This window comes from Podarcis erhardii, assembly GCF_964252035.2.
Source record: "Podarcis erhardii genome assembly, chromosome: 4".
Taxonomy (NCBI): Eukaryota; Metazoa; Chordata; class Lepidosauria; order Squamata; family Lacertidae; genus Podarcis; species Podarcis erhardii.
Genome location: NC_138508.1, coordinates 9,968,687 through 9,987,038, shown reverse-complemented (window position 1 = coordinate 9,987,038; position 18,352 = coordinate 9,968,687). Strand labels below are relative to the sequence as shown.

Sequence of the window (18,352 nt, the reverse complement as noted above, 5' to 3'; positions counted from 1 at the left end):
TATATATTTATTCGTAATTAGCATTCAGCGCCCCGCACGTGGCGGAGCTCCGAAAGGAATCCGGAAGTCTGGTTCGCCTTAACCCCTCATAAAGGGCGACGTCGTGCGGGGCAGCGGAGGCGTGGCTTGCGTGTGGAAAGGGTGAGTTCTTTAGTATGGTCTTCGCTGTGCGCAGGCGCGCGCGCCTCTCCGCGCCTGCGCGGCCGCCTCGATGGTGGTTGGTTCTCCAGAGGGGGCGGCGCGGTGCATGGTGGGAAGGAGGCGGGAGGGCGGGCGGGCGGGCGGCGGCGGCAGGGTTCCCTCACTCTCCTCAGTCCGCGCCGAGGGCCGCGCTCGCGGGGCGTCCGGAGGAGCCGCCGCCGAGGATGCCGAATTTCTGCGCCGCCCCGAACTGCACCCGCAAGAGCACCCAGAGCGACCTGGCCTTCTTTCGCTTCCCGCGGGACCCCGCCCGGTCAGTTTCCTTTTTTGGGGGTGGGGGGAGGAGGATGGAGATAATATTTGGGGGGGGGGTCCCATGGCAAAGTAGAGGAGAAAAACCGCGGGCCGGTGCCTGGGTTGGCGGGGAAGCGCGTTCACACGTTACGCAGCGGCGGACACGTGTTCGTCGCGGAACACGTGCGTGCGAGAAAGGGGAATCCCAGTCCCCGCGCATTCTGGCCGTATGCGTGTGTGTGTGTGTGTGCCGCGAACCTAAAGGTGGGGGGTGCGTTTAGGCATCAGAGGCGGGTTCACACGTTACGCAGCGGCGGACACGTGTTCGTCGTGAAACACGTTCGTGCGAGAAGGGGGAATACCATTCTTTTTATTAATTTCCTTTATTGCAAAACAATTTATATATAGTACATGAAAAGCAACACAAACGAACCAGTACAGAACCAACATATCAACTAGACACTAACTAACAACACATCATTTAACATCAGACACACTTTTGACTTCCGATTCATCTCTTTGTGCTTTTTACACGTTATTGGTCTTATATATGCACTTCCTTTTTTTATCTGTTATGTATCAAGAGATTTTTACTTTTGTAGTTTCCTTAATATTCAAGATTCAGTCTAGACCTGTCAGGAGATTTGCAATCATCACAGTACTTCTTTAGATATTCTTTAAATATGGTCCAATCTTTGCTCACTTTCTGTTTTGAGTTTCCTTTTATTCTTCCAGTCATTTTTGCAAGTTCCAGATATTCTATCAACTTCACCTGCCAGTCAATTTTTGAGGGGATTAAGTCACCTTTCCGGTTTTTTGCTATTAAAATTCTAGCCGCCGTGGTTGCGTGCATAAAAAAGGTTCCAAAATGTTTTTGAATTTCTAGCCGTATGCGTGTGTTTGCCGTGAACCTGAAGGTGGGGATGCATTTGGGCGTTACTCAGCGGCGGACACGGGTTTGTTTTGGGCAAAATTTAGCTCCCCTTCCCCCATACTTCTTATTTCCCCATAATTCCTCTGGGTGCAGTTGTTTTGTTTGGGATATTTTCAGAAGATGGAAGATATAAGTGTAGATTTTATTGCCATTATTACTTTATGCCCCCTCAGCTCAGCACCCAAAACGCTCTAGACCCAGCGCTGCTGCTTCAGACATGTGATGGCCGTGCCCTCAAAGGCAGGTTCCCAGACCTGTGTGCAGCACTTTGCGTCCAAGAGTAGGTTCACACATGGGTGGGGCGCATGGTCCTTGATTACTTAAGGACAGAAGAAACCTGCAGCCTCCTCTGTAAAGTTGATGGACTGCAACAACCCCCGCCCCCCCCCCCCACTTCTCTGACCACTGGCCATGCTGGTTGGGACTGGGGGGGATCATCTCCAGCGACTAAACCAGCCCCCATACTCCCATCCCTTTCTTGAACGACAGGCTCACCTATATACAGTCATACCTCATGTTACATCCACTTCATGTTATGTTCTTTCAGGTTACGTCCCGCGGCGACCCGGAAGTACCAGAAATTGTTAATTCTGGTATCGCTGCTCGTGCATGCGCAGAAGCACAAAATGACGTCACACACATGCGCAGAAGCGGCGAATCGCAACCTGCACAGATGCACTGCTGCGGGTTGCGTTCTTTTCATGTTGCGAATGGGCCTCCGGAGCGGATCCCATTCTCAACCAGAGGTACCAATGTACCTTTGGCAGTATCACTGGGCAGTTCGCCACACACACACACACAAAACAAGAACACAAGAATACAGTGAACGCTCGGGTTGCGAATGTGATCCGTGCGGGAAGCATGTTTGCAACCCGCAGTGCCCCGTCTGCGCATGCGCAGGTTGTGATCTGGCACTTCTGTGCATGTGCAAAGCGCGATTTAGCGCTTCTGCACAAGCGCGGAAACTCAGAAGTAACCCGTTCCAGTACTTCCAGGTTCAGCACAGTGCGCAACCCGAAATCGCGCAACCCGAAGCATCTGTAGCACGAGGTTTGATGTGCATCATTAAAAACAAGACAGAAGATCGAAAACAGACCAATAACCTTGCCCCCAAAAAACACATTTAAAAGGTCATTTAATGTATTCACTGCTATATTACTGTTCCCCTTAGGGAAGCATTCGAAACTCCCATTGTTCCAGGCGCATTTTGCGACAGGGAATTTCATAGGCGTGAGCAGTTTTTCAGCTCTGTGCACCTAAGATTTCAGATTAAAACTGAGAGTGGAAGGAAAGGAGGACATTTTTCTGCCTCCCAACTTACAGCTACTCTCTGAAGAGTGGAGAAGAGATCCTCTTAGGAAGAATAGGGGGGTGGGCAGAGGAAGGACTAGACCATGAGGAAAATGAACATAGTATTTTATCTGCAGTTCATTCGTTTTCAGCTTTGTATATTATAAAAAAGCATGCCTAGACATTCTGTTGTTGCGCCTGTAACCTTGGTTTAAGGTGCTATTTAGCTCCTAGCTTTCATTTCTCAGTTTCTAACACTGCCTTGGGGACCTGTTTTACTCATGACAATTACTTGAGTAATAACATTAATTGTGTGTATATGTGTGTGTGTGTATTAAAATTTATATTTATTTATACCCTACCATTTTCCCTGACAGAAAGTCAACTTGGCTTACAGTTAAAATAAAAGCATTTACTTTTTTGTACCGCTTTGCCCAACATCCTTTCACTCAAACCCACAACCCTTGGATTAAGAGTCCTGTGCTCTAACCAACTGAGCTGTCCCAAAATACACATGGATATATTGCTGTTCAGTTGAGGATAGCTTCAGGGACACATTCACATATATGGGTGTACACAGTTTGATTACTGTGCTCTTGCAGCTCTCGGTTTTCCTGTAATGGTACCTCAGTTTATGAACTTAATTGGTTCCGGAAGTCTGTACTTAAACAGAAATGGTTCTTAAACCGAGGTGCGCTTTCCCTAATGAGGATTCTGTTCTTAGACCGAGGTAAAGTTCGCAAACTGGGACGGGACACTACTTCCGGTTTTGTGGAGATTTTTGGTTCTCTTTCCAGTCAAGAATATTTTGAAACCATTTAAACACATTTATCGGGAGACACTTCATGAATTAGAGGTTGAATAATTGGTTCACTTTGGTTTCTCTAACCGCCTTATAGTGTCAAAAAGAATTTCCACAGCTGTACAAAATAGCAGATGTGGTTTAGTACAAAAATCATATATGTAGTTTGTTTTACACAGATTTAGTTTCACAGCTGAACCTTTCCGAGATGTGGGCAATCGTCCAAAACATACGTGCTGATGTGGCTCCTTAGAATATATTTTGCATGTTTCATCACGGCTTTTGCTTGAAAATTTCAACATCTGTCAATCCAGAAATAGCATGATAAGTGTGACTTCATTAGGATTTGAAAAACTGCACGGATACACCTGGATCTTCTTCTGATTTACCCCCCACTCACCCCAAAAACATATTGACCATTCTTGTTATTGGATCTACTGTTCAGAATTTATAAAATTGTTCCTTAGAGGGCCATCTGGCAACAAGAAAATAATTGAAAATGTCATGTCAGCCTCATAGTTCTCTAGGATACCTTCCTGCCATTAAGCTGTTGCTCATTCATCAGCAGGTGCAAGATGGAAATAAATTCTCTCTTGAGATGCTTTCCTTTTTCTATACCTTTCTCACAGGAGGAAGGAACATTATTTGAGGCAATGAATAATCAGACCGAAGCCTGTTTGTTTATTCATTCATACATATATCCCACCATTACTTCTAGTGAGAGCTTTTTGCCCCAGTGGCGTGAGCCTTTAAGCAAGGGTTGGTTTCTGCTTCATTCCTGTTTCACGAAAGTCAGATGGTTAAAGCTGACTGAACAACCGAGCTAATTCCAGACCTTGACTATGAAAGTGCATTTTTACCCTGACCATCTTAACTGAGATTTTTATTAAAAAGTTGGTGTTTCCTAAATTTATGATACCAGTGGCACTACTTTCTGAATTAACAGTGAAGTGAATCTCCAATTTTAATGCTTCCCAAAAGGTTTACATTTATATCAGCCTTGTAAACAAGCTGCCAAAAGTTACTGTCCCAAAAAATGGACTAGCAGGCTCCATCAGCAGCCTGCTGCATTTATGCCTTGGGCCTGGGGTTCCTCTGTCTTGTTTAGTCGTTTAGTCGTGTCCGACCCCCTGGACCAGAGCACACCAGGCACTCCTGTCTTCCACTGCCTCCCGCAGTTTGGTCAAACTCATGCTGGTCACTTCAAGAACACTGTCCAACCACCTCGTCCTCTGTCGTCCCCTTCTCCTTGTGCCCTCCATCTTTCCCAACATCAGGGTCTTTTCCAGGGAGTCTTCTCTTCTCATGAGGTGGCCAAAGTCTTGGAGCCTCAGCTTCAGGATCTGTCCTTCCAGTGAGCACTCAGGGCTGATTTCCTTCAGAATGGATGTGTTTGATCTTCTTGCTGTCCATGGGACTCTCAAGAGTCTCCTCCAGCACCACAATTCAAAAGCATCAATTCTTTGGCGATCTGCCTTCTTTATGGTCCAGCTCTCACTTCCATACATCACTACTGGGAAAACCATAGCTTTAACTATATGGACCTTTGTTGGCAAGGTGATGTCTCTGCTTTTTAAGCTGCTGTCTAGGTTTGTCATCGCTTTTCTCCCAAGAAGCAGCCGTCTTTTAATTTCGTGACTGCTGTCACCATCTGCAATGATCATGGAGCCCAAGAAAGTAACATCTATGCAATTCCTTGTTGCCTCTGGCTACCAGGTAAATGCATAGGTCAGGCATAGGCAAACTCTGGCCCTCCAGATGTTTGGGACTACAGTTCCCATCATCCCTAGCTAACAGGACCAGTGGTCAGGGATGGTGGGAATTGTAGTTCCAAACATCTGGAGGGCCAGAGTTTGCCTATGCCTGGCATAGATATTCTCTTGAGCGCATTAGAGGAGGAATTACCTACCTGACCTGTGAGAAGTCCATGCCTTGCGTTTCCGCACCATTCACTGGCCTGGCCTGCTGATTTATGCGGAGAGGCAACAGGTAGCCTCACCTGAGCCCAGGTAATCCCACTGCTTGCCTGCACCGAACGGTCCAATCATGCCCAATATAAAGGAGCAACACTAAAAAATCACAAGCAACACGCGGCTAATAATACCTCGGGTTACAGCCTCTTCAGGTTTCGTTTTTTTGGGTTACGGACCGCTGAAATCCGGAAGTACCGGAATGGGTTACTTCTGGGTTTCAGTGGTCACGCGTGCGCAGAAGCGCTAAGTTGCACTATGCGCAGAAGTGCCGAATCGCAACCCGCGTGTGCACAGACACGGGCTGCGAACGCTGTGGGTTGCGAACGTGCATCCCGCACAGATCACGGTCGCAACCTGAGTGTCCACTGTATTTCACAATTCTTAAACAGAAAATATATGATGGAGTCACAGAGGCAAACAAGCCATTCAACAGTCACAATCTTGCAGTTGTGCAATAATGGAAGGTCCAAGCGTAGTAATTCTTAAACAGAAAGTATGTAATAGAATCACAGATAATGGAAGTCTATCACTGTTGCATGCCCAACATAAGGCAATATGTATAGTCCATAAGCGTCAAAGAGGCAAACAAGCCTTTCAACAGTCACAGTCCTGTGACCGTGCGACAATGGATGCTCCAAAACGTGGAGAACGGAACAGTTCTTGCAGATGATGAACTGTTTTGATAGTAACTCTTCATCAGCAGTTAAATGGTCCTAAGAGGTACATCAAGTAGCATAGGAACAGCCCTCACTAAGAAGTGTAGAAAGCAATATAAAGGAGTGGCAGAGTCCTAGTTCCTGCAGAGAATTGGTTGGACTTTTTCTCTTCCCAGAGCTTTCATGCATAAATGCAGCAGCTGCTCTCTTTTGTGGCTCACAGGCACCTCTAAATGACTTTATCTGTTTGATGGAGGAGCAGCGCCTTCTCTGGCAACTATTGTTTTGGGAGCTAATGACCTGTTATCTCTCGCAGATGTCAGCGTTGGGTTGAGAATTGCCGAAGGGCCGATTTGGAAGATAAGACGCCCGACCAATTGAACAAGCACTACAGGCTGTGCGCGAAGCACTTTGAAACCTCGATGATATGTAGGAGCGTAAGTAAGAGGAATCGGCAGTAATTGTCTCCTGCTTCCTACGCGACATGCAACTGGATTCCGCCCTCCTCCTGCGTTAACTTGTGTCAGAAGCAGGAGTCCCAGGAACGTCTTATCAAACAAAATGCTTTTCGCGACTTGATTTACTGCCTGTTGCTAATTGACTGGCTCTTTCCGCCAGCTGGAATGCTTTCTGCCCTCTCCTGTGCGTGCCTAACCTGTGTGCTTTCCGTGCTTTTAAGCCTTGCAGGATTACTTAAATATGAAAAAATGCAGGGGTGTATTGGTGTTCTGGGAGAAAAGCAGCGATTGGACTCTCCCATTGAAAATACTGGGTTTCCTTGAAGAGCCTTGCCTGAAACTCTGCTGGGGAGAATTCCATCTCTAAAATCAAATTGCGTTTTATGGCCTCAAAAACGTTTTTAAAATAATATTTTAAATAGCCAAGTGGATTAACTTGCACATGGGATGCAGAAACAGCTGGCTTCACTTTTGCTACGTTGGTGTAGAATTTTACTTTAAAACATCAGGTGCCTTCCCCTGCACCCCCCGGGTTGGCAGGTAGCCTTTTGAGGAAGAGCTTGCACGAGAATCACATATGCATTAATAAAATTCCCTGCAAGCAGCTGTTTCCTCCCACTAGTTGCCTTTTAAAATCCTCTTTCCAAGAGTGCTGGATGTGGGGAGGGGATTCAAAGTACAGTCATACTTTGGGTCACACATGCTTCAGGTTGCGCACCCGCTGAACCCTGAAGTACTGGGACGGGGTTATTTCTGGGATTCAGCACTCGCACATGCACAGAAGCACTGAATCAAAACCCGCACATGTGCAGACTGTTGGAATCTCGAGCCTAGTCAGAGGAATTTGCCACTCTCCAGGCATCCGGCTTGAGTTCCTTGTTGACCTCCCTGTCAGCAACTCCCGGCAGGAGACAGGCAAGGTCTCTATCCGCTATTCTCCTCAAACGTGAGAAGAACACACCACTCTTCCCTCCTCCCTGTCTTCCCCAGGAGGGGGAAAGAGACAGACAGAAATGTATTTACATGCCTTTATTTCTGTCTATGCAGCAGTACAGAGAAACATGTCTGCACTCTCCAAACACACACAGCAGAGAGAGAAACTCCACCCCTGTACTTCCAGCACAGATCAGATGACATTCTGAGCTAACATCCGGTGCTCAGTACAGTGAATAGGCTGTCCCTTCGTTCCCACGGTACAGCCACAAACATCAACATCCTGTTTGGCATTCCAGCCAGCTGTAGCTCGCTGTTGCATTGGTCCTTTTTCGTAACACAGACATGGCGCTGTGGGTTGCGAACGTGCCTCCCGCACGGATCACGTTCGCAACCCGAGCGCCCACTGTATAAGTATGGCAAAAATTGGCTAGCCACCTTCCTTCTTGTCTCAGAACTCCAGCATAACAATCACATACCGTATTTTTCGCTCTATAAGACGCACCAGACCACAAGACGCACCTAGTTTTTGGAGCAGGAAAACAAGAAAAAAAATATTCTGAATCTCAGAAGCCAGAACAGCAAGAGGGATCACTGCGCAGTGAAAGCAGCAATCCCTCTTGCTGTTCTGGCTTCTGGGATAGCTGCGCAGCCTGCATTCGCTCCATAAGACGCACACACATTTCCCCTTACTTTTTAGGAGGGGAAAAGTGAGTCTTATAGAGCAAAAAATACGGTAAATGAAACTGGGACCAGAACTCTTAACTATTCATCACTTGCTCATCTGAGAACCCTAGACTATAACCCAGCAGTGTTCATCCCCTCCTCCACACATGGTTGCAAACTCATGTCTGTCGTTAAAGGACACTCCACAGAGAGCTGTAGAGGACTGCATGGATCTGTATACCCACAGAATACAGTGGTACCTCTGGATGCGAACGGGATCCATTCCGGAGCCCCATTCGCATCCCAAGTAAAACGTAAGAAGCGATTGCGCATGCGCGGGTCGCATTTTGTCGCTTCTGCGCATGCGCATGGTGTCATTTTGAGCGTCTGTGCGAGCGGTGAAACCCGGAAGTAACGCACTCCGTTACTTCCGGGTCACCACGGAGCGTAACTTGAAAAAGCTCAACCTGAAGCACATCTAACCCGAGGTATGCATTTTACAAATGTATATGCATTTTACAAATGTGTTTGTCTCATTCACTGGTTGCCCTTTGTAGGAGTGCAGCTGGTGAATTAAAAGTATCCTTCTTATGCAACTTCAACTTGGTTGGTCCCAACATAAAAATACTCTTTCTCCCTGCTGGTGTCTTGGCAGGGAGGCAAGCTTGCCAAACTTTCTTCTAAGAGTAGTTTGGTTTCAATAGCCTCCCCTTATCCGGATCGTTTGGTTCCTTGGTCTGACCTGGGGGCAGGGCAGGTGGGAAGAGTTTTTCTGGGGTGGGATGGGGGACAGGAACCCAGTTGCCCTGTTAAGTGCAATGCACCCAGAAATGTCAGTGACATCTGTGAGCAGTTGCTACTTTTAGTGGGATTTATAAGAACTGTTAACTTCAAAAATGTGCATCTTAGTTTCTCTTCCCCCCAGCTCCTTTTTCCTTGTGTGTCGTGTCCGTTTCGCTTGCATGCCTGAGGGCCGGAGTCGATTTAATACTGATTTTTGTAAGCCGCTCTTGAGAGTTTTTGGTCTACAACGTGGGGTATAAATGCCCTAAATGAATTTATTTGCCTCCGTGACCAGGCAGTTCTGAAAGTTCGCAATATCAAAAGCAACACGATGGCCAGAAACAATAACAATGTGAAAAACTTTATGGAATGATTCAAAACATCAAAACTAACAAACTGAAGTCTCTGAAAGTCCTTAAATGAATCACGGTGCCAGACTTTACCCTGCATAAGTAGAAAGATATGTAATTTCTTCATTAACCAATCTTTTTTCGAATAGATATAATGAAAAAAACAGTGCTCATGCGATTATGTAGTCACTGTGCTACTTAACGAGTGTTGAACTAATTGGCTGATGAAGAATTCAACGAAACAATAGTGGTTATCTAGAAACACTGTTCAGCAGAGTTCAGAGTTGGACATCAGAATTGGACATTTGCTGATTATGCAAAGCTTCACAGTTTGCTCTCCGCAAGTCTGGCACTGTGATTCATTTTAGGACTTTCAGAGACTTCAGTTTGTTAGTTTCGATGTTTTGAATTAATCCATAAAGTTTTTCACATTGTTGTTGTTTCTGGCCATCGCGTTAGTTCTGAGAGTTGAGCAGAATCATACTTAGCTCTACTTGGCAGGGATGGAAAAGAGTTAACATAAATCCAAAAGCTAAGGTATATAAAGCAGATTTGCCACATGCTCTCTTGGTGGTTTGCCATTTTCCAGAGGGCTCCCTCCCGATTCTAAATGAAGGATAGTAACCCAGGGCGAGAAATCCCTCTGTCCCTTCCCTGGGAACTTATTTTCCCTCCACTTAAAGAAACATGCTGTAAAACAATGAGAGATGAAGACCTTTGCTTTTCTCTTTGCAGAGTCCCTACAGGACTGTTTTACGAGACAACGCCGTGCCAACAATTTTCGACCTCACGAGCCATTTGAACAACCCACATAGCAGACACAGGAAGAGAATTAAAGAGCTGGTAGGTTTGCCTTGGACTGAGATGCTACAACTAAGCCGACCGGTCAGTCTTTGTTCTCTCTTGTGGCTTGAAGTCGAAACAATAAAGAAGTAAGAAAGGAATTATAACAAGACAATATACTCACAGTAGCAGAAAAATATAATTTATTTGCCATACTACTGAGGAGGCAGAAAACTGGCTCAAACTTCAGAAACTGCCAAGTCGAGTCCCACCACTGCTAATAGCGTCACCCTATTTTGTGAAAGAGGGACACGTGTGGCGCTGTGGTCTAAACCACAGAGCCTAGGGCTCGCTGATCAGAAGGTCGGTGGTTTGAATCCCTGCGACGGGGTGAGCTCCTGTTGTTCGGTCCCTGCTCCTGCCCACCTAGCAGTTCGAAAGCACGTCAAAGTGCAAGTAGATAAATTGGTACCGCTCTGGCGGGAAGGTAAACGGCGTTTCCGTGTCCTGCTCTGGTTTGCCAGAAGTGGCTTAGTCCTGCTGGCCACATGACCCAGAAGCTGTCTATGGACAAACGCCGGCTCCCTCGGCCTATAGAGCGAGATGAGTGCCGCAACCCCAGAGTCGTCCGCAACTGGACCTAACGGTCATGGGTACCTTTACCTTTATTTTGTGAAAACACGGCAGAAATTTGTTTTAGGTTTGTTTGTTTTGCAATTCAGGTTAATTTGCTTTTACCTCCACAACTGGGTCTAAAAATGGTGGATATTTGCAGAAGAAAAATAAGGCAACAGATTGAAAAAATGAGGTACGTCCTCTACATAACCACAAAGACGGAGTCTAAAGTCGCAAAGCGTTTTGACACCTGTTAACATCCTGAGAGAAGTTAGCGCTGTTAAGTAATTTCAGAGAGGCTAGCGATACAGTTATGCCCAAACGGTCTAGTTCAGTACAAGAGGAATGGGAATAGCCCAGGTTTTCTTCTACACTGTATGTTTTGCCGTGTCTTCAATTACAAATCTCTTGTTTGTTTTAGCATCCTCGGTCTTCTGAGAAATTAACCGTTTGATGGGTCTCCTCCAAATGCGGGGTTGAATATTTATTTATTTATTGGAATATATATATAAAGGCAACAGAGGAAAGCACTCATTTCCTCCACTTCCACCTGGGCTGGTGGTGCTCTTAAGGGGCGCACAAGACTTTGCTGAGTTGCCTGTTACTATTGTGGTTGGCACTGTCAGCGTCCCGTCCCCCAAACTCTTGGGGATGCTTGCAGGGTGCAGACTGGTTTCTTAGTTTGTGGAAGGAAGCCAGAAGTGGAGCAAATCCCTCTTGCCATTTCTCCAAAACCCAGCATAATATGAGGCACGACCCCCTCTCAGCATTCCCCAGCTCTCTGTGGACTTGGAAAGTGAGGAGGGTTCGGTTTTTGTGCCTTGCAGTGTGAAATACAGTGGTACCTTGAGTTACATACGCTTCAGGTTACATACGCTTCAGGTTACATACGCTTCAGGTTTCAGACTCAGCTAACCCAGAAATAGTACCTCGGGTTAAGAACTTTGCTTCAGGATGAGAACAGAAATCGTGCTCTGGCGGCAGCGGGAGGCCCCATTAGCTAAAGTGGTGCTTCAGGTTAAGAACAGTTTCAGGTTAAATACAGACCTCCGGAACGAATTAAGTACTTAACCCAAGGTACCACTATGAAATAAAACCCAAGGTACTACTATGAAATAAAACCCCATTTCTTTCTGTAGGCTTCCGAAGCCACACAGGCAAAGACAGTTTTATCCCTAATTGACCGGAATATACGTTTGGATTCAAAAGACTCCTGCTTATAAAATTAGTAGATTTCTAGTGACTTGTTGGTGGCTCATAGAATGTCTTGTTTTTCTCTCTCTTCAGAGTGAAGAAGAAATAAGAACATTAAAGCTACAGAAGAGTAAGTTGAAGGAGGGATAACCTCTGGAGGCAATTAGCTTATGATTAGAAAATATCATATTTTGGTCCTGTTTCTTCGGGAAGCAGCTTCCTCCTTGGGTAAAAGGCTGAATGCAAATGTCCTACGTCAATACAATGACTCAATGGTATTAAACGCTCTCTTAACTCCTGGGATTGCGACTTGTGCACGATCCAGCCACGCCCTATTGGTATCAGTGGAAGAATTTAGCATATGATTTTTAAATCTCTACTTTCCCTTGAAATCATTGGGACTTTGGCTGAATCGTGTCTGCTGTGCGGTGAACGGTGAAGAGGTCCAAAGCTTTCATACGCTGCATTCTTAGCCATACACCAAAAGTAGTCCCTGGACGACCATGTGGTTGCAAACACATGCAGCCTACAGCAGCCTTCGCAAACCATATATTTGGGACTACAGCCCCAAAGCACATGGAGGGTGTCAGGTTGACAGATGCTGTCCTACAGAGACACTCACCAGCAGTGTTAGAAACTCAGATATATAAGCTAGGCCCCAAATGTCTCCTTAAACCAGGGTTACAGTAGCCAAAACGGAATGTCTAGTTGCTATTTTGGGGCTTGAAAGTAGTATTTTTCAGTTATGACTTTTGGGTTCCTGAAATTTATTCTGATCGTGCAGATAAAATATAACGGGTAGAATTCTACAGGTTGGGTTGTTAGTATGTGAAAACATTCCAGATCCAAAGATCCTCACTATACACCTCCAGATGATGGAGATGTCAGGTTTGCCCTGTCCTAAAGTGTGCAGCGGGCTTGAGTCCTTCATTGGGATAAGAGAAATTTATTACATGTGTATTGTGTTCTTCCTAGAAAGTTAATATGCCCTTCACCATTGAGTGGTTTACATTTGGCAATCTAAAATAGTCATTAAACATGCAAATAAAAAGAAACAAGTTACATGTATGTGTATACCAAAAACACATTGCAATATTAATTGAAAAGTATGTGCAGCTGTTAATATTGTTATACGTGCAGTGATGTCAATTGGCTAAGGCAGTACATCTTTCTCAGCCATTGTTGGGCTACAGCTCCCATCATCCCTGACCACTGGTCCGGCTAGCTAGGGATGATGGGAGTTGTAGTCCAACAACATCTGGGGGCCCATGTTTGAGAAACATCGATGCAAGGGGTCACCAGCATAGTGCGCTTTCGGTGTCCTGATCTCCAACTCCCAGCAGCCCCAGTGAACCTGGCCAGTTGCCAGGAATGATGGGAGTTGTAGTCTACGTCATCTGGAGGGGGCACCATTGTTGACTACTCATGGTCAAAGCGTTCTGGAGCTCTGAAAATGATGAGTTGGGTGTTGCTGGCGTTTCCATATTAAATATATCATTATCTCCTCTCCTAGTTGATGAAGCTTTTGAGCAGGAAAAGATGAACCAGGAATCTGTCGACAACGACATGCGGAACCCAGCCTCTGAGGAAGGAGGCGACGAGCCGGTCGAAGACGATGTCCCTTTAACGCAAGAGGAGAGGGAAAACAAAGATTACCTTAAATCTCTGTTTGAGATTTTAATCCTGATGGGGAAGCAGAACATACCTTTGGACGGCCACAGCGCTGACGAACTCCCTGAAGGGATCTTTACTCCAGACAACTTCCAGTCTCTCTTGGAATTCAGGATAAATTCCGGAGATGAGGTTCTGAGGAAGCGGTTTGAGACCACGGCTGTGAACCTCGCCTACTGCTCCAAAGCCCAGCAGAAGCAGATGCTGGAGATATGCGAAAGCTGCGTGCGGGAAGAGACCCTCCGCGAGGTCAGGGACTCCCACTTCTTCTCCATCATCACAGAAGAGGTGGTGGATCTCGCCGGCGAGGAACACTTGCCGGTGCTGGTGAGGTTTGTGGACGATTCTCACAACCTGAAGGAGGAATTCATAGGGTTCTTGCCGTACGAGGCGGACCCTGAAATCCTGTCTGTTAAGTTCCACACGACCATTACCGAAAAGTGGGGCTTGAACATGGAGTACTGTCGAGGCCAAGCCTACATCGTCTCCAGTGGGTTTGCCTCGAAAATGAAGACTGTGGCTACAAGGATCTTAGAGAAATACCCTCAAGCTGTTTATACACTGTCGTCTTCCTGTGCCTTGAACATTTGGCTAGCCAAATCTATTCCAGTCCTGGGCATTTCCATCGCCCTCGGAAAGATAGAGGAGGTTTGCACGTTTTTCCATCAGTCGCCCCAGTTGCTAGCCGATCTGGACAACGTCATCTCCATTCTCTTTCCGAACAGCGAAGAACGGGGGAACGAGCTGAAGGAGGTGGTGCGTTCCCACTGGACGGGCCGCCACGACACCTTTGAGATTGTGGTGGACCTCATGCAAGCCCTGGTGCTGTGCCTGGACTCCATAAACGACACTTCCGTCCGGTGGAACAGCTCTGTTGCCAGCCGGGCGTGCACGCTTTCCACCGCCCTGTCGGATTTTGACTTTGTGGTCACCGTCGTGATCATCAAAAACATTCTCTCTTTCACCAGGGCCTTTGGCAAGAACCTCCAAGGCCAGACCTCGGACGTCTTCTTTGCGGCCAGCAGTTTGACGGCGGTCTTGCATTCCCTGAACGAGGTGATGGAGAACATCGAGGTGTACCACGAGTTCTGGTTTGAGGAAGCCACCACCTTGGCCACCAAGCTGGACCTGCCCGTCAAGCTGCCCGGCAAATTCAGCCGTGCCCAGCAAGGGAGCTTGGACTCCGAAATCACCCCGGAAAACTACTACAAGGAAGCGCTGAGCATCCCGACCATGGAGCACATCATTCAGGAGCTGAAAGACATCTTCTCCGAGCAGCACCTGAGGGCTCTGAAGTGCTTGTCTCTGGTGCCCTCGGTCATGGGGCAGCTCAAATTCAACACCTCCGAGGAGCACCATGCCGACATGCACAAAAACGACCTCCCCAATCCAGACACGCTCTCCGCGGAGCTTCATTGCTGGAGGATCAAGTGGAAGCACAGAGGCAAGGACATTGAGCTCCCCACCACCATTTACGAAGCCCTCCATTTGCCCGACATCAAGTTTTTCCCCAACGTGTATGCCTTGCTCAAGGTCCTCTCCATCCTGCCCATAATGAAGGTGGAGAACGAGAAATTTGAGGTGGGCCGGAGGCGCTTGAAGGCCTACCTAAGGAACACCTTGACCCAGCAGAGGTCAAGCCACCTGGCCCTGCTCAACATCAACTTTGACATTAAGCACGACTTGGATATGATGGTCGACACTTACATCAAGCAGTACCCCGAGAAAGTAGAGGAGGATTTCCTTCCCCCTAACAGTTCAGAAGCGACGGAAGAGACTTAGCACAGGAACGGGGCAGTTCTCCCTTGTCTGTTTTGGAGACTTGGGTCTTGCCTTAAAAAAAGGCAGGTTGGGGGTTCATAACTGAAAGAGGAGCAGCTGGGTCATAGCAAGCATCTTTCTGTTTCTACGGCGTGTTTCCTCAACAAGCCCCGAGCAGTTGCTCAGGTTTTGTTGCTTCTTGACCTCCCCACCCCCCCTCCTGCCCCGATTTACCGTTCTGCAAAGCTTTTATTATTTAAAACTTCACAGAGTCTGCAGTTGCTGCGACTGTACGCTTGCTCTCTATTCCCCATCTGCCGTCCCTTACAATACGACGCAGTTTAATCTCTTCGCTTTAGGGAAACCCAGTTCATGGGTTGCCATACTTCTGCCCAGATAACTAAAAAATACCCTTTAAAATGAACAAATTGTGCCGGGTTGTTGCTGTTTCAGCTTATGGGTCTCCCTGAACCCCGGACAGGAAAAACTTTAAAAATGGTATACATTTAAATTAACTGTTTAGAGCAGTTTGAATTGGGTCTAATCCATGCCTTCCTAATGTTACTGGACTCCAGCTTCCATCATCCTTGCTGGCTGGGGCTGATAGGCATTGCAGTCTGTGGTACCAAGAGAACCCTGTGATGGTTACCCCTGCCCTAAACTAATCTGTTGTCGAAATTCTTTTATGTGTCTGGAGTTCAGTTCCCCTGAGACTTGCAGGACTTCCCACAACACTCTGCACAGAGGATTTTAGACAAGAGCTTTTGGCCCCTTCTCATTTCGGTGATCCTAGTCTGGCCGTTCCGGAGGAATGTGTCTTTTTTTCCAAAGGGGTGCGCTAACTTCATCTTGTTTCATCTTGTTGCCCTTGTTTCCCTTCTGTTCCACTGACTGTTTGATGGCCCTCTTTGACCTCTCCTCTACTTTTAGGACGAGAGCTCTCCACCCCCCAGAAATGAAGCTATCTTGTAAAAGGAACAACAACAGAAAACTATATTCCAAGAGCATCTAAAACTGTGCGTCGGCCAGACTTGTATCTATAAGTTTTTACTAGCCTCCAAAATATGAATTGCAAGCCTAGTTAGGCAGAAGAGCAAAGTGGAGGATGTGTTCTGTTTTGGGTTTTTGGTTGTTGTTTTTTTAAAAAGAAAAATGTAGAAGTCCTATGGAGATTTTTTTCCTGCTGGTATTTTTTTGGCAAACAAAGGAAGCGTTTTTGTATAGTTTTATTTCCATCCAGAATAAAATGTGAATTTGCTATTTTGGTATTATCTGTGTGCTGTGGCCATAGAGCAGGGTGTGTGTGTGTGTGTGTGTGTGTGTGTACGTACACACAAATGATTGGTCTTTTTACAGGGCCCAGGAAAGAGATTCTGCTGCTGTTCCCATCCAGGAACACTTTGTGTGTTGGGTCACCTGCCAAGCAAACCCTGAGTGTCTGCCACAGATCTTGTATGCAGAGAGGATTCTGGTACAGTGGTGCCTCGCAAGACGAAATTAATCCGTTCCGTGAGGCTCTTCGTATAGCGGTTTTTTCGTCTTGCGAAGCAAGCCCATTGACAGCTTAGCGGATTAGCGCTATTAGCGGCTTAGCAGCTTTTAGCGGATCAGCTGATAAGCGGCTTAGGGCTTAGGAAAAGGGGGGGGGGAACCCCGCAGGAACTCGCAAGACATTTTCGTCTTGCGAAGCAAGCCCATAGGGAAATTTGTTTTGCGAAGCGCCTCCAAAACGGAAAACCCTTTCATCTAGCAGGTTTTCCGTCTTGTGAGGCATTCGTCTTGCGGGGCACCACTGTACTTGAGGTGTGTTTGATTCATGAGGAGGTAGTAGCAAGGCCTGTTAAAAACCTGAGAAGAGCCTTTCTGGATCAGGCCAATGGCCCGTCTAATCCAGCATCTATGACCAGATCGTAGAATTGTACAGTTGTACCTCGGACGTCGATCGGAATCTGTACCAGAAGTCCGCTCAACTTCCGAAACGTTTGGAAACCAAAGCGCAGCTTTTGATTGGCCGCAGGAAGCTCCTGCAGCCAATCGGAAGTTGTGGAAGCCATCGGACGTTTGGCTTCCGAAAGAACGTTCAAAAACTGGAACACTCACTTCCGGTTTCCGATCGTTTGGAAGCCGGAACGTTTGGCTCCCAAGGCATTTGGAAGCTGAGGTACGACTACAGTTTAAAAATAAAAAGTGTGATTCTGAAGTAGCTTCTGGACTTCAGGGGGTAGGGTTGGGAGATATGATTTTGACAGAAGCATTCCCAGAAAATGGGGATTCCCATAAACAGCTTGTCAGAAGCTGCCAGAGGGTGTCAGAGGCATCTAAAATCTTTCTCCAGACTCTGGAATCTGGCACTGGGATCTTTGGAAGCACTTTAAAAGAGTTTCTTTGGCATGGGAAACACTGCATAAAATCCAAAAGCAACCTGAACGCTTGTGTCACTTAAAAATAAATAAATACAGTATTTAGAGATTGCTTTTCAGGTGGACCTCCCAAAGCGATTTGCATAAGATTATTACAACCAGAAACATTTAATTTTTAAATCAGTTGCAGAAGAATAGTAACATGAAGTTTTGCACCCCCAAAGTGCAATGGCAGCGACGTCCTGTTTTCTTTTGTTTTTAAATTCCCAGAGGGATTGGAAAGAGTTGCTCTCAGCGGTGCAGGTGCTGTTGTGTTTTGAAAGTGCTTAGCATAAATCTGAGGATTAGTTTCTTAATGTGCTCTGTGTGCTAATTTCCTGCTGCTCCTGAGCCGAATTGAGTGCCATAACCGATTCTCCAGATGCTGTAGTGAGAGTGATCATCTTGTAAGGTTCTGCTGAATGGCATGGCTCTTTTCTCGAGTAGAAATATGTACAGTGGACGAGAAGTGACGTTTTATTAATTGAGCTGTTTCTGGAGCTTACATGGAGGTCTTGTGGGATAAAGTTCTGCTAAGAGGCTCCGTGGATGGAACAGCCTCCAGTAGAGAGAGACTCCAAAAATGGAGTTGCGGACAGACAGCTGGAATATCAGAAGAGTGCAGTATATTTAGTAGGGTGGACCATCC

General features: G+C 46.6%; 1 protein-coding gene across 1 annotated transcript; it reads left to right on the top strand.

Annotated features, from left to right (window-relative positions):
• Nucleotides 1-265: 265 nt before the first annotated feature.
• On the top strand, nt 266-16,562 carry THAP12 (THAP domain containing 12). Its single transcript, XM_081860312.1, has 5 exons — nt 266-454; nt 6,407-6,527; nt 10,016-10,123; nt 11,966-12,002; nt 13,386-16,562. The coding sequence occupies exons 1-5, from the start codon at nt 366-368 to the stop codon at nt 15,323-15,325; spliced, it is 2,295 nt and encodes a 764-aa protein (XP_081716438.1). The 5' UTR covers nt 266-365; the 3' UTR covers nt 15,326-16,562.
• The last annotated feature ends 1,790 nt before the right edge of the window (nt 16,563-18,352 follow it).